This window comes from Alosa pseudoharengus, unplaced genomic scaffold (assembly GCF_046254945.1).
Source record: "Alosa pseudoharengus isolate Yale_2024_CS ecotype anadromous, Long Island Sound unplaced genomic scaffold, YU_APseudo_1.1 YU_APseudo_1.1_scf_10, whole genome shotgun sequence".
Classification (NCBI taxonomy): domain Eukaryota; kingdom Metazoa; phylum Chordata; class Actinopteri; order Clupeiformes; family Clupeidae; genus Alosa; species Alosa pseudoharengus.
The window spans coordinates 4,080,414-4,096,073 of record NW_027468565.1 but is presented as its reverse complement, the minus strand read 5'-3'; the positions used below and the strand labels follow the sequence as shown (position 1 = coordinate 4,096,073).

The following is a 15,660-nucleotide window of genomic DNA, read 5'->3' as shown; positions in this document are numbered from 1 at the left end:
ACTAATTTCTGAGAATAACAGTAAAAGGATAGCAGACAATGTTGAGAGGACATGTTACTGATACAAAATCACAGTAGTCCTACTTGTAAAACAAAAGTTTTACAAGTTTCATGTTATAGCGTCACCACCACAAATAAGCCATTGGGAGAGATGCAGTAACCGAATGCGCTGGAGTAGTAGTGCAGACATCCCACATGCATAAGCGGCATATTGATGTTGAGTCTGGAGAAAGGAACTGTAAGGGCCATTTCATACTCTATGCAAGCTATGCAAACACATCGAGCTACGCAAGGAGGGTTTGACGCATACTTGCATAGCAAATGTGTTGTCCAATTTTTTGTAATGCGACACATTGAGTGTGAGTGTCATGTCATTCGTCTCTAGTGGGGTCACATCGACCACGTAGCTTGCGTAGACTATGAGAGGGCGCCTCAAGACATGCGTGAGCCTTGCGTTGTCAACTGTTGTCCATGTAGCTAGGTTAGATGAAACTGGGAAACTGTTCTTGTCAACTTCAGATTGCTTCTATTCTCGCATGTAAATCCGTGTGCACAGCACGTTGTCTGCACCAAATATCTATCAAAGAAGAAAAGGTATGTACATAAAAATGATTTCTAGAGTTAGCATTTTTCTTTGTTTTCATAATATAAATACAGTGCCCTCTACATCTATTGGACCCTGGTAAAATTTACTAAAAACAGTTATTAAAAGTCATCTTTTTGTGATTTATCATAATCTCACAATGAAAACAATGAGGGAAAATTGAAGGAAAGCAAAATTATTCTGAGAAAAAGGAATATCTCATAAATAAATATAATAACATAAGCTTTTTTGCATTTATATTCAACTTCAGTTAATCAGAGTGTCTGTGAACTTTCAGATGTAATCCATGACTTCCTTTTTCACAATAAATAAAATGCATTATTATTATTAAGGAAAAGCCTTTCCTGTCATTTAATTGCAAAATGTAAATGGCAGGAGGTACTGAATCCTACATTGACTTTCCCTGATATAATTGTCAGATGAAATGAAAATTGCGCTCTTTGGCATGAAACACTCAAGGTTTGGTGTACAAAGATGAATGACTACTGAAAAGAACCCTATGCCTAATGATCATTATGGTGGAAGATCTAATATTATGGGGTTGTTTTTATTCCAAAGGCCATGGAAACCTCATTAGGGTGCATGATACCATGAACTCCAAGAAAAACCTGAACATTTTCAAAGTCAATCTCTGCCATTATCATCTCCCCTGATGTATTCAGATTTGTATGTAGGACTGGCTGTTACAATCCCAAAGAATCGGCTTTGCTTGGTCTGTTTATCCTGCTGGGGGGGGGGGGGGGGTCCTCCCAAGAGACTGTCAGTTCTACTATGAAGTCTGTTCGTTGATCCTCAGACCATAGGACAAGGTCTGGTCTCAGGCTGGTGCAGGCAATTTCTTTGGGGAAGGTAAGCTTGTGGATTAAACCGACAAGCATTTTCCATGCCCTGGCTTTTTGTTTCTAGTTCTGATTTCAGAACCTGGTTATGCCTCCAGGTGTATCTGCCTTGTAATAGGCTGATGTTGCATCCCACTAAGATGTGTTTGAGATTCGCGGGACATTGAGCAAATGTTGAACAGAGGGGACAGGTGGGATCTTCCCCAAACCAGCGGTGTAAGTTAGCAGGGGAAGGGAGGACATTGTATGTGGCACGAATGAGAAAGCTTATGCTGCTTGCTTCTTTGTACCACAGGTCTCTGCAGGTGATGTTCCTTTTCACAACATCCTCCCACCTTGTCCAGCATCCTTGTGAGGCTTGAGATACCACTTTGGCAGTCCTGCCAGCTTCTTCTTGCTGGCGCACCTCTTCCACCACTAGTTGATGCCGCTCTGCTGGTGTAGCTTTCTGCCAGGTCAGCCTAGGTATTTCTAACCCAAGGCTCCCTTGCTGAACCTGACCCACAATGTTGTGATGTCGTAGGGCTGATTTTGCTTCCTGGACTGGTCTTGTCGGGTTCCACTTCCTTCCTGTGTTGAGGATGACGGTAGCCTCTCACCACTGTGTATCGGGATTGTTTAAGCATCATCTCACTGATGCACTTGTTCTTATTGTACGCTAACTTTAAATTGTTCTAGAATTGTTGGGAGAATTGTTTTAAAAAACTGTCTATCGTGTTGTTAGGGAGATTGGGAGTGAAAGGGTACCATTTCCATACAGGGCTATGCTATGAGGTATCTTGGTAGCCCTAGCCATCTCCTCACATAATCGATCAGCCTTTCCAGTTTGTGCAGTAAAGATAACCTCAACATCATCTATCCTAGGAAAAAATAGCGACCAGCCTATGATAACCTAATTAAATGCTCGACAGACCGGATTAAGTTATGTGGCAGGCTGTAGTTTGTCCACCTCTGGTCTATGTGCTTGAGGCCAGTGATTGTGTCTTCTTTCAGCTGTTGGATCTGCTGTGCGTCTTTGAGGTTTGCATTATACCAGCGCCCTTGGCTTTTTATTGGCTTCTAGAGGACCGCTGGTACGATTTAATTTTCAATGCAGAACCTGCCATTGTTGTTGATTTTGCCGTTGATTATTGAAATGCTGCAAGACTTGGATGGTTTGAGTTCCATTCGTGCCCACTTGATATCGTCATGGAGTTTGTTGAGGAGTCGCTTGGCACAGGCTTTTTTTGTAATTTTGTAAAATGAGCACACATTCTCTCGATAAAAAAAAAAAAAAAGACCTGCAGTGACATCTCCTGGGCTCTGTAGTCTTTGTAGATGATTGAACTATAGAAACATGCCACACATGAAGAAAAAAAATATTTTTGCCATGACTAGATTAAACTCGACATTTCGAGAATAAAGTTGAAATATCATGTCGACTTCAATCTTGACGTGTCGAAATTAAACTTGACATTTTGAGAATAAAGAGGCATGGAAAAGCAGTTTTAGAAAGATGAATTTTGCCATGTTAACCTATGGAGACTGACAGCCTGTGGGTCATGAAGGGCACTTATTTGGATGTGCTGTGGCCTTACTCACGTAAAAACAGTGAAATAACATTTTGTATATATTGGAAACACATACAGTATATCATTGGAAACATATTATTCTAGCTATTAAATAGCATAGTGCATGGTATTTCCATAACCGCGAGACATAGCTACGTGCGTCACGATGAAGGCAATGAGGACATTCACCAAGACGTAGCAGCAATCTATCTGAAATAACACCTATTTGAAGTAGGCCTACCATTCATGGTTGTCAAATATTGGAGTTGTGGGAAGTGTACATAGCTTAAACTGTAGGTTTAAACTGTATTTCGAGTTTAATGTCGGCATGTCAACTTTAAAGTCGACACGTTGAGATTAAAGTCAACATGATATTTCAATTTTATTCTCGAAATGTCGAGTTTAATCTTGTCATGGCAAAAATATTTTTTGTCTTCATGTGTGGCCCTAATACTCGTCGTAGGGGAGCGAGGCATCAAGGTATGTTCAAATCAAATATTTCAATGAAATTCTGCCTTCTAAGAAAGATTGTTTTGCTTAAATTTGAAGGCAGCAAAAATGTATCTTTCATGCAGCTTTCAACCAACGTCCAAATTCTATTTAATTGTGAGCAGCTAGTGCTGAAGTCGAATGTTATGTTATTCTGCTTTCTTGTATCCTGGCAACGGCGGTCTGTGTTGCTATCTTTCTAGGCTGTTCGAAACAAAGTTTGTAGCTGGTACCTTGATGCCTGCTACGGCAAGAGATTTGTTAGAGAGCTGAAGGCAGTGAGACAGCAGACAGCTGCCTTCCGTTTCGGACAGACCCAATGAGCCAAACCACAACGGAATGGAATGCACACAAATGGAGCCCCCTCTGGAATCTGCTTACTAGGGTCTTTCTCTGGACGTAGGGTGTGAATTTTATTGTAAATGTAGGAGATCATGCCTATAACATTTCGAAGAGGCATAAAGGAGTTGGTAGAGGTGGGAGGAGTAAAACATTGAGGGTATGATGTGCGGAAAAAGCTGTAATCTCCAAGTATCTGAAAAACTGTTCTAGTTTATGAATGTTTCTCAAGTGTTGGAAAATAGTCATCAAAATACAGCTCACTAAATGTTCTAAGATCCATACAGGTTAGACTATACAGACCATGCTCTGTCTATCAGTGAGGGTGGGATAACAGGGTTTGTAGTAAGAGGAACAAAGGTGGAAAGGGTTTTTGGGCCACATTTTTTTAAATCAGGCTCCAGATTCTCAATGATGTTTTAGCACTATATTTTCTGTCTATAGATAATAATAAAAAGGCTTTCAATGAAGCAGGCCTACAGGATAACATTTCAATTGTAAGCCATGCAGGGAGGACACTGAGCATGTCTAAGTGTAACCAATAATGTAAGGCTCTAATATTGGCTGTTGAGATAGTTATCTTAATGTTATGTCCTCCACCCCACCACCAATGTTCCAAATGTTCCTTCCAAAAGGACTGCTTTAAAAATAGAACAAATCCAGTGAGACAATGTTTTGTTTTATCTTCACACAAGGTGTTTATATGCTAAACCTATAACTCACCAGTATAAGTTCATCTCCTTGAAGTTCTCTTGACCAAAATGTTTTTGGGCCATCTCCATCCACAAGTGTCTGCTTGCAGTATATCTTATTTTCCGACTCCCAAGTGGCCAAGCTCTGTTAGGGCCAGAGTCATGAAAAGATCAATTTTACCCACTCAAGGACAAGAGGAGAGGCATAAATGCCCCCAATCATGAAAGGCTAATTATATAATAACAATAATAATAATAATAATAATTTAATTTCATCCAAGTCACTTTACAAAAAGTAAAATCAAAACATTAAAACAGAGTTGATTTAGAAGACTAAACAAAGTTCAACTGATCTGTTTTCCATCCTCAATTTTCAGATCTTGCTGACTGGTTGTACCATTATAATATAGGCGTTTTATCTTACAGACATAGAATTACACTTGTAAAAACTGTTGTCATATAAGACCCATCAGGAGACAACTCGAGTGGCACCATGATTAAACTATCTGCAATTTCGTTTTTCCTCAATTTGACCATTGTCATTATTTGTGATAGTGGAACTGTGACTGCTGATGTTGTTACTACTGATATGGTCATGAGGGTCGCTACAGAAGATGCTTTACACACTACTATGTAGGTCAAGAAAAAGCATGGCTGTTGCAGTATTTTTTTTTCCTTTACTTTATTGCTACATTGAAAAGTTTGCAGGAAAAGTACTGTAAGGCATACCTGCTTGAATTATGTAATGAAGTACATACATATAGAGTCAAAAGATGTAGGCTACTGTATGTCGCATATTAAAATTAAAGAAGAAAGTACAAAACAAGCAAATTGGTACGACTGTCCTCAGTGTCCCCTATACGCTAATGGATTAATTTAATTTTACAGATGCTTGCATTCAACTTTTTACACAAAAACACACATTAAGATCAAGTCTAGGCTACATTTCTAAATACACCTCAAGATACCTAAAACCTCCAAGTCTTTAAGGCGATAAGTGGGTTGAGCCAGGTTGGATTCAATTAATGAAATGTTTGCTTAAAGCTGACCAATAGCAATGTTGAGAAATACCTTTAAATGGAATGCGTCAGATGAGATTACAGTAGCCTTTGAAATCTCAATATTACGCATCTGAATTTACATATTCAAATTAACTGATTAATTAAAAATTACACAACTATAGCTAATCATGCAGACTATTACATACCATCCTGTTGAGAAGGGGCTTATATAACACTCCACATTTAGAGTTACATTTTAGCAAACAATGACGATAGCGCAAACTCACACAAGGCTGCTTCAGCTGGCTCATAGATAACAATATTTTAAGGCTTCTGAAAAACTCAATGCCAGGTCAGCAAAGATTTGTGTAGATAAATGTTAGGATGGAATGAAACCTTGGATTTACTGATTTACACTTGGATTTGCATTACCTGAAATCATATTTCAAAACATAGCACTCAAATTACTGATTCTTAATACCTAGTTTAATTTAATTCTAGCTGGCAATTAGTTACAAACAACAATGCATTTGGTGGTTGTGTGATAGGTAATTACAGTATGTACATTTTGCTATACTGCAGGGAAGTGAGACCCAAGTGTGTACACAGGATGCTTAGAGGTGTGAAGTAATATCCAATCATTCTGACCAGATCTGAACAGGACCTACTGTATGCTTCAGACCATACTTTGGTAAAGACCATACTCGGACCATACTCTGGTAAAAACACATGGATTGTACCTCAAGAGTTGAGGTGAACTGAATACATCAGAAGACTTCCACCGCACAAGTAGTGTGTTCAAGACAAGTTGAATTCTACTTATAAAACGGATAGTAATAATCCTTGATTATGATTGGTTGAATCGCGTTCAATGCCGTTGTATATTTTCCCGATATAGCGTGGCTGAGACCGCATTTCGTTCTATATTAATGCGCTTAGAATGCATAACGGTTAAAAGTTGCTGAGCAACAATTCCGATAAGAATCTACTAGCGGTGGAACTATTCTGACTCCGCGGAAGAATGGACATTTGTAGATCAAATAGCTTTTAAATTTCACGATTACAGTATTTGTTTATTTTGTATTCATTTTTAATGTCCTATGTGTGGTAGCCGTTTTATAAAAGCAAGCCCCGAGAGGCCGTTATATATCGTGAATATAGCACAGCTGAGGGTTGTTTAACGGCACTCAGCTTCGCTTCGCTCGCTTCATGCCTAACAACACCCCTCAGCTGTGCTATATTCACGATATAGAATGGCCTCTCGGGGCTTATTGCTTAAACATGGCCGCTTTAAGAATTATGGAGGCCACTGTGGTCTTGATAGCGTTCCCAATCTCTATGCCACAACATAATCCTGTCTCTGAGCTCTACAGAAAGTTCCTTTGAACTCATGGCCTTGTTTGCAGTGATATGCATCGTCAGCTGAGCTAAGGCACAAACCTTATGTAGACAGGTGTGTGCCTTTCCAAATCATGCCTAATCCCTATACGGTAACACTTTCTATGAAGGTTGTATTTATAACGCCCTATGAATGCATTCATAATGTTTTATAAGGTGTCTATAAAGCATTGTAACGCTTATTATTACCATCTATATATATTCACAAGTCGTCATAACCAACTTCATGATGCATTATGACAGCTATTTATGAATGATTATAATTTTAATCTGAATAATGCATTATAAATATGTCAAGATCTGCCGACTCACTTGTCAGTTTTATGATGCATCATAACTACTTCTCCCTGCTAAATACGTATAGTGATGCATAAAGAGTTTTGACTTCTACTGTAGTCCTATATATCTATAGCTATAAGTATATGTAATAAAGTTATAATAATTTATACATCTCCCTACAGCACACAATTATAAACAGCTATGCAATATCGTAAGTGTTATTTGTCAGCTCTAAGTAAAGTGACAAGAATATGACCCTATTATTATAGTGGATGGAATCCACTATCTTGAAATCTCCTGGCTTCTTCTTATTATTATAGTGCATGAAAATGCACTATATTGTTCTTCCAAGTCTTCTTATTAGAGTGCATGAAAATGCACTCTACTGTTCTTCCTAGGCTTCTTCTTCTTCTTCTTATTACAGTGCATGAAAATGCACTGTACTGTTCTTCCTAGGCTTCTTCTTCTTCTTCTTCTAACGCAGTTAATGCAGCTTCAACCGTTTAACGTAGAAACTTCATTCAAACAGCGTTGCGTAGGTCTTACTTAGGACATGTGGGCTATGTATTTTTCAGCTTTGTAACTTTTATACTTTTTAAACTATTAATTAAAAACTATTCAAAATTTCCCCATAGACTTAACATGGGCTGATGACATCACAATAGAGCCGTTAAGCAATTAGAATCCTATGGTAGGTGTTCGGGCCACCTGCATCAACTGCCATTCTCAGGCTTTAAGCATACAAACTGGCCCTATTAAGACTACACACCCTATTCAACTGCTTCCTCTGCCAAAAACTGTTTCAAAATAAAAGTCCTCACTACAATATTTTACTGTTAAACAATTTAACCCTTTAAACTACTGAACTTTTTAACTGTTCAGCCATTGTAACTGTTACTTGTCATCAACTATGACTCTTACCCACTGTAGCTAGTTAGCTAAGTTAGCTAAGTAACTTGGTTAGCATAGTTAGCATGTTAGCATGCTAGTTAGCATTTTTAGCAAAACTGCTAAAAATGATTAGCTAAGTTAGCTAAGTCACATGGTTAGCATAGTTAGCATGCTAGCATGTTAGCATGCTAGTTAGCATTTTTAGCAAAACTGCTAAAAATGATTAGCTAAGTTAGCTAAGTCACGTGGTTAGCATAGTTAGCATGCTAACATGTTAGCATGCTAGTTAGCATTTTTTACAAAACTGCTGAAAATGATTAGCTAAGTTAGCTAAGTCACATGGTTAGCATAGTTAGCATGCTAGCATGCTAGTTAGCATAGTTAGCATAACTGCTAAAAATGATTAGCTAGGTTAGCTAAGTAACATGGTTAATATAGTTAGCATGTTAGCATGCTAATTTGAATAGTTAGCATACCTACTAACAATGATTAGCTAAGTTAGCTAAGTCACATGGTTAGCATACTTAACATGTTAGCATGCTAGTTAGCATACCTACTAAATATGAAAACATTAGCTAAGTTAACTAAGTTAAGTAACTTGGTTAACATTATTATCTTTGATAACATAGTTAGCATAACTGCTAGAAAACATTAGAGCCATTCCAACTGTCAGTTATCGTCAATTATCTACCTAAATAATTTAACCATTTAAATTATCCACCTATTTAACCGTTCAATCATTCCAACTATATTAAACCTTATCTACCAAATAAATAATTTAACTATATAAACTATCCACCTATTTAACTGTTCAGTCATTCCAACTATATTAAACCTCATCTACCTAGCAACCAATATAGTTTGTTTTTACTCTGTATGATATTTTACATCATATTTTTTGCATTTTCATGCACTGTATTTCCTTCAGGAAATGCTTTTCTAGTTATTCTTCTTCTTCTAACGCAGTTAATGCAGCTTCAACCGTTTAACGTAGAAACTTCATTCAAACTGCGTTGCGTAGGTCTTACTTATGACATGTGGGCTTTGTATTTTTCATCTTTGTAACTTTTATACTTTTTAAACTATTAATTAAAAACTGCTCAAAATTTCCCCATAGACTTAACATGGGCTGATGACATCACAATGGACTAATTAACTTGATTTGCACCTGGTATCATCTTCCAGCTGCTCATCTAGGCCCCATCAAAGAATCTGTTCAACTGATTGCACCTGTATCAACTGCTTTCTACGGAACTAGACCAACTCTCTCTGTCTCTCCATTCTACAAGGATATAAGACACATTTCATCCAACTTTCTATCCATTCATCCTCTTCAAACCATTCACCCATTAAACTATCCATCAACATCCATTAAACAATCTGCCTATCAACATCCAGTCTATCAACATCCATTACACTATCTACATTTAACTTTTAAACTATATACTCTGTCTCAGGCTTTAAGCATACAATATGGCTCTATTAAGACTGCCGTTAAGCAATTAGAATCCTAGGCCAGGTGGCCAGGCCACCTGCACCCTATCAGTTTCTCAGGCTAACCTTTTACACTATCCACCTATTTGACTGTTCAGTCAGTCCAACTATATTAAACCTCATCTACCTAGTTCAGTCATTCCAACTATATTAAACCTCATCTACCTAGCAAATAATTTAACCTTTTACACTATCCACCTATTTAACCGTTCAGTCATTCCAACTATATTAAACCTCATCTACCTAGTTCAGTCATTCCTATATTAAACCTCATCTACCTAGTTCAGTCATTCCAACTATATTAAACCTCATCTACCTAGCAAATAATTTAACCATTTGAATCGTATGGCAGGTATTCGGGCCAGCTGCATCAACTGCCAGTCTCAGGCTTTAAGCATACAAACTGGCCCTATTAAGACTACACATCCTGTTCAACTGCTTCCTCTGCCAAAAACTGTTTCAAAATAAAAGTCCTCACCACAATATTTCACTGTTAAACAATTTAACCCTTTAAACTACTGAACTTTTTAACTGTTCAGCCATTGTAACTGTTACTTGTCATCAACTATGACTCCTACCCACTGTAGCTAGTTAGCATGGTTAACATAGTTAGCATGTTAGCATGCTAACATGTTAGCATGCTAGTTAGCATTTTTAGTAAAACTGCTAAAAATGATTAGCTAAGTTAGCTAAGTGACGTGGTTAGCATAGTTAGCATGCTAGTATGTTAGCATGCTAGTTAGCATTTTTAGCAAAACTGCTAAAAATGATTAGCTAGGTTAGCTAAGTCACATGGTTAATATAGTTAGCATGCTAACATGTTAGCATGCTAGTTAGCATTTTTAGTAAAACTGCTAAAAATTATTAGCTAAGTTAGCTAAGTAACATGGTTAACATAGTTAGCATGCTAGCATGTTAGCATGCTAGTTAGCATTTTTAAGAAAACTGCTAAAAATAATTAGCTAAGTTAGCTAAGTCACATGGTTAACATAGTTAGCATGCTAACATGTTAGCATGCTAGTTTAGCATTTTTAGCAAAACTGCTAAAAATGATTAGCTAAGTTAACTAAGTCACATGGTTAGCATAGTTAACATGCTAGTTAGCATAGTTAGCATTACTGCTAAAAAATATTAGCTAGGTTAACTAAGTAACATGGTTAACATAGTTAGCATGTTAGCATTGCTAACATGCTAGTTAGCATAACTACTAAAAATGAAAACATTAGCTAAGTTAAGTAACTTGGTTAACATTATTATCTTTGATAACATAGTTAGCATAACTACTAGCAAACATTAGAGCCATTCCAACTGTCAGTTATCATCAATTATCTACCTAAATAATTTAACCATTTAAATTATCCACCTATTTAACCGTTCAATCATTCCAACTATATTAAACCTTATCTACCAAGTAAATCATTTAACTATATAAACTATCCACCTATTTAACTGTTCAGTCATTCCAACTATATTAAACCTCATCTACCTAGCAACCAATATAGTTTGTTTTTACTCTGTATATTTTACATATTTTTGCATTTTCATGCACTGTATTTCCTTCAGGAAATGCTTTTCTAGTTATAGTGCATGAAAATGCACTGTACTGTTCTTCCTAGGCTTCTTCTTCTTCTTCTTATTATTATAGTGCATGAAAATGCACTATATTGTTCTTCCAAGTCTTCTTATTAGAGTGCATGAAAATGCACTCTACTGTTCTTCCTAGGCTTCTTCTTCTTATTAGAGTGCATGAAAATGCACTCTACTGTTCTTCCTAGGCTTCTTATTCTTATTATTTTTCTTCTTCTAACGCAGTTAATGCAGCTTCAACCGTTTAACGTAGAAACTTCATTCAAACTGCCTTGCGTAGGTCTTACTTATGACATGTGGGCTTTGTATTTTTCATCTTTGTAACTTTTATACTTTTTAAACTATTAATTAAAAACTACTCAAAATTTCCCCATAGACTTAACATGGGCTGATGACATCACAATGGACTAATTAACTTGATTTGCACCTGGTATCATCTTCCAGCTGCTCATCTAGGCCCCATCAAAGAATCAGTTCAACTGATTGCACCTGTATCAACTGCTTTCTACTGAACTAGACCAACTCTCTCTGTGTCTCTACATTCTACAAGGATATAAGACACATTTCATCCAACTTTCTATCCATTCATCCTCTTCAAACCATTCACTCATCCACCCATTAAACTATCCATCAACATCCATTAAACAATCTGCCTATCAACATCCATTCAACTTTCTGTCTATCAACATCCATTACACTATCTACATTTAACTTTTAAACTATATATTCTGTCTCAGGCTTTAAGCATACAATATGGCTCTATTAAGACTGCCGTTAAGCAATTAGAATCCTATGGCAGGTGTTCGGGCCAGCTGCATCAACTGCCAGTCTCAGGCTTTAAGCATACAAACTGGCCCTATTAAGACTACACATCCTGTCCAACGTCTTCCTCTGCCAAAAACTGTTTCAAAATAAAAGTCCTCACTACAATATTTCACTGTTAAACAATTTAACCCTTTAAACTACTGAACTTTTTAACTGTTCAGCCATTGTAACTGTTACTTGTCATCAACTATGACTCCTACCCACTGTAGCTAGTTAGCATGGTTAGCATAGTTAGCATGCTAGCATGTTAGCATACTAGCATGTTAGCATGCAAGTTAGCATTTTTAGCAAAACTGCTAAAAATGATTAGCTAAGTTAGCTAAGTCACATGGTTAGCATAGTTAGCATGCTAGCATGTTAGCATGCTAATTAGCATTTTTAGCAAAACTGCTAAAAATGATTAGCTAAGTTAGCTAAGTCACATGGTTAGCATAGTTAGCATGCTAACATGTTAGCATGCTAGTTAACATTTTTTGCAAAACTGCTAAAAATGATTAGCTAAGTTAGCTAAGTCACATGGTTAGCATAGTTAGCATGCTAACATGTTAGCATGCTAGTTAGCATTTTTTGCAAAACTGCTAAAAATGATTAGCTAAGTTAGCTAAGTCACATGGTTAGCATAGTTAGCATGCTAACATGCTAGTTAGCATTTTTAGCAAAACTGCTAAAAATGATTAGCTAAGTTAGCTAAGTCACATGGTTAGCATAGTTAGTATGTTAGCATGCTAATTATCATAGTTGTCATAACTAATAAAAATGATTAGCTAGGTTAGCTAAGTTATATGGTTAGCATAGTTAACATTTTAACATTGTTAACATGCTAGTTAGCATAGTAATTTGGTTAGCATTATTATCTTTGTTAACATAGTTAGCATAACTACTAGCAAACATTGGAGCCATTCCAACTGTTAGTTATCGTCAACTATCTGCCTAAATAATTTAACCATTTCAATTATCAACCTATTTAACTGTTTAGTCATTCCAACTATATTAAACCTTATCTACTAAGCAAATAATTTAACCATATGAACTCATCATATTTTTGCATTTTCATGCACTGTATTTCCTTCAGGAAATGCTTTTCTAGTTCTTATTATTCTTCTTCTAACGTAGCTAATGCAGCTTCAACCATTTAACGTAGAAACTTCATTCAAACTATGTTACGTAGGTCTTACTTAGGACATGTAGGCTTTGTATTTTTCATCTTTGTAACTTTTATACTTTTTAAACTATTAATTATTAACTTTTATAAAATCCCCATAGACTTAACATGGGCTGATGACATCACAATGGACTAATTAACTTGATTTGCACCTGTATCATCTTCCAGCTGCTCATCTAGGCCCCATCAAAGAATCAGTTCAACTGATTGCACCTGTATCAACTGCTTTCTACTGAACTAGACCAACTCTCTCTGTGTCTCTACATTCTACAAGGATATAAGACACATTTCATCCAACTTTCTATCCATTCATCCTCTTCAAACCATTCACTCATCCACCCATTGAACTATCCATCAACATCCATTAAACAATCTGCCTATCAACATCCATTCAACTTTCTGTCTATCAACATCCATTACACTATCTACATTTAACTTTTAAACTATATACTCTGTCTCAGGCTTTAAGCATACAATATGGCTCTATTAAGACTGCCGTTAAGCAATTAGAATCCTAGGCCAGGTGGCCAGGCCACCAGCATCAACTGCCAGTCTCAGGCTTTAAGCATACAAACTGGCCCTATTAAGACTACACATCCTGTTCAACTGCTTCCTCTGCCAAAAACTGTTTCAAAATAAAAGTCCTCACTACAATATTTCACTGTTAAACAATTTAACCCTTTAAACTACTGAACTTTTTAACTGTTCAGCCATTGTAACTGTTACTTGTCATCAACTATGACTCCTACCCACTGTAGCTAGTTAGCATGCTTAGCATAGTTAGCATGCTAGCATGCTAGTTATCATTTTTAGCAGTGATTAGCTAAGTTAGCTAAGTCACATGGTTAGCATAGTTAGCATGCTAGCATGTTAGCATGCTAGTTAGCATTTTTAACAAAACTGCTAAAAATGATTAGCTAAGTTAGCTAAGTCACATGGTTAGCATAGTTAGTATGCTAGCATGTTAACATGCTAGTTAGTTAGCATTTTTAGCAAAACTGTTAAAAATGATTAGCTAAGTTAGCTAAGTAAAATGGTTAGCATAGTTAGCATGCTAGCATGTTAGCATGCTAGTTAACAAAACTGCTAAAAATTATTAGCTAGGTTAGCTAAGTCACATGGTTAACATAGTTAACATGTTAGCATTGCTAACATGCTAGTTAGCATAACTACTAAAAATGAAAACATTAGCTAAGTTAACTAAGTTAAGTATTATCCACCTATTTAACCGTTCAATCATTCCAACTATATTAAACCTTATCTACCAAGCACATCATTTAACCATATAAACTATCCACCTATTTAACTGTTCAGTCACTCCAACTATATTAAACCTCATCTACCTAGCAACCAATATAGTTTGTTTTTACTCTGTATGATATTTTACATCATATTTTTTGCATTTTCATGCACTGTATTTCCTTCAGGAAATGCTTTTCTAGTTGCTTAAGTGCTCTATTATGATGTCATCAGCCCATGTTAAGTCTATGGGGAAATTTTGAATAGTTTTTAATTAATAGTTTAAAAAGTATAAAAGTTACAAAGCTGAAAAATACATAGCCCACATGTCCTAAGTAAGACCTACGTAACATAGTTTGAATGAAGTTTCTACGTTAAACGGTTGAAGCTGCATTAACTGCGTAAGAAGAATAAAATGCCTAGGAAGAACAGTACAGTGCATTTTCATGCACTGTAATAACTAGAAAAGCATTTCCTGAAGGAAATACAGTGCATGAAAATGCAAAAAATATGATGTAAAATATCATACAGAGTAAAAACAAACTATATTGGTTGCTAGGTAGATGAGGTTTAATATAGTTGGAATGACTGAGCAGTTAAATAGGTGGATAGTTTATATAGTTAAATTATTTGCTTGGTAGATAAGGTTTAATATAGTTGGAATGATTGAACGCTCATTCCAACTATATTACGCTCTATTATGATGTCATCAGCCCATGTTAAGTCTATGGGGAAATTTTGAATAGTTTTTAATTAATAGTTTAAAAAGTATAAAAGTTACAAAGCTGAAAAATACATAGCCCACATGTCCTAAGTAAGACCTACGTAACATAGTTTGAATGAAGTTTCTACGTTAAACGGTTGAAGCTGCATTAACTGCGTAAGAAGAATAAAATGCCTAGGAAGAACAGTACAGTGCATTTTCATGCACTGTAATAACTAGAAAAGCATTTCCTGAAGGAAATACAGTGCATGAAAATGCAAAAAATATGATGTAAAATATCATACAGAGTAAAAACAAACTATATTGGTTGCTAGGTAGATGAGGTTTAATATAGTTGGAATGACTGAGCAGTTAAATAGGTGGATAGTTTATATAGTTAAATTATTTGCTTGGTAGATAAGGTTTAATATAGTTGGAATGATTGAACGGTTAATTAGGTGGATAATTTAAATGGTTAAATTATTTAGGTAGATAATTGACAATAACTTACAGTTGGAATGGCTCTAATGTTTGCTAGCAGTTATGCTAACTATGTTATCAAAGATAAT

General features: G+C 36.1%; 1 protein-coding gene across 2 annotated transcripts in view; it reads right to left on the bottom strand.

The window, feature by feature from the left end:
* Positions 1 to 15,660, bottom strand: part of LOC143142387 (cellular retinoic acid-binding protein 1) — a 30,779-nt gene continuing 15,119 nt past the window's right edge. For both annotated transcript variants that reach the window (XM_076303251.1, XM_076303242.1), the window contains exons 3-4: positions 4,544 to 4,657; positions 1 to 576 (exon numbers count right to left, since the gene is read on the bottom strand). In XM_076303251.1, the coding sequence (XP_076159366.1) occupies positions 526 to 576; positions 4,544 to 4,657 (165 nt within the window). In that variant the 3' untranslated portion in view covers positions 1 to 525. The remainder of the gene's footprint in view (positions 577 to 4,543; positions 4,658 to 15,660) is intronic.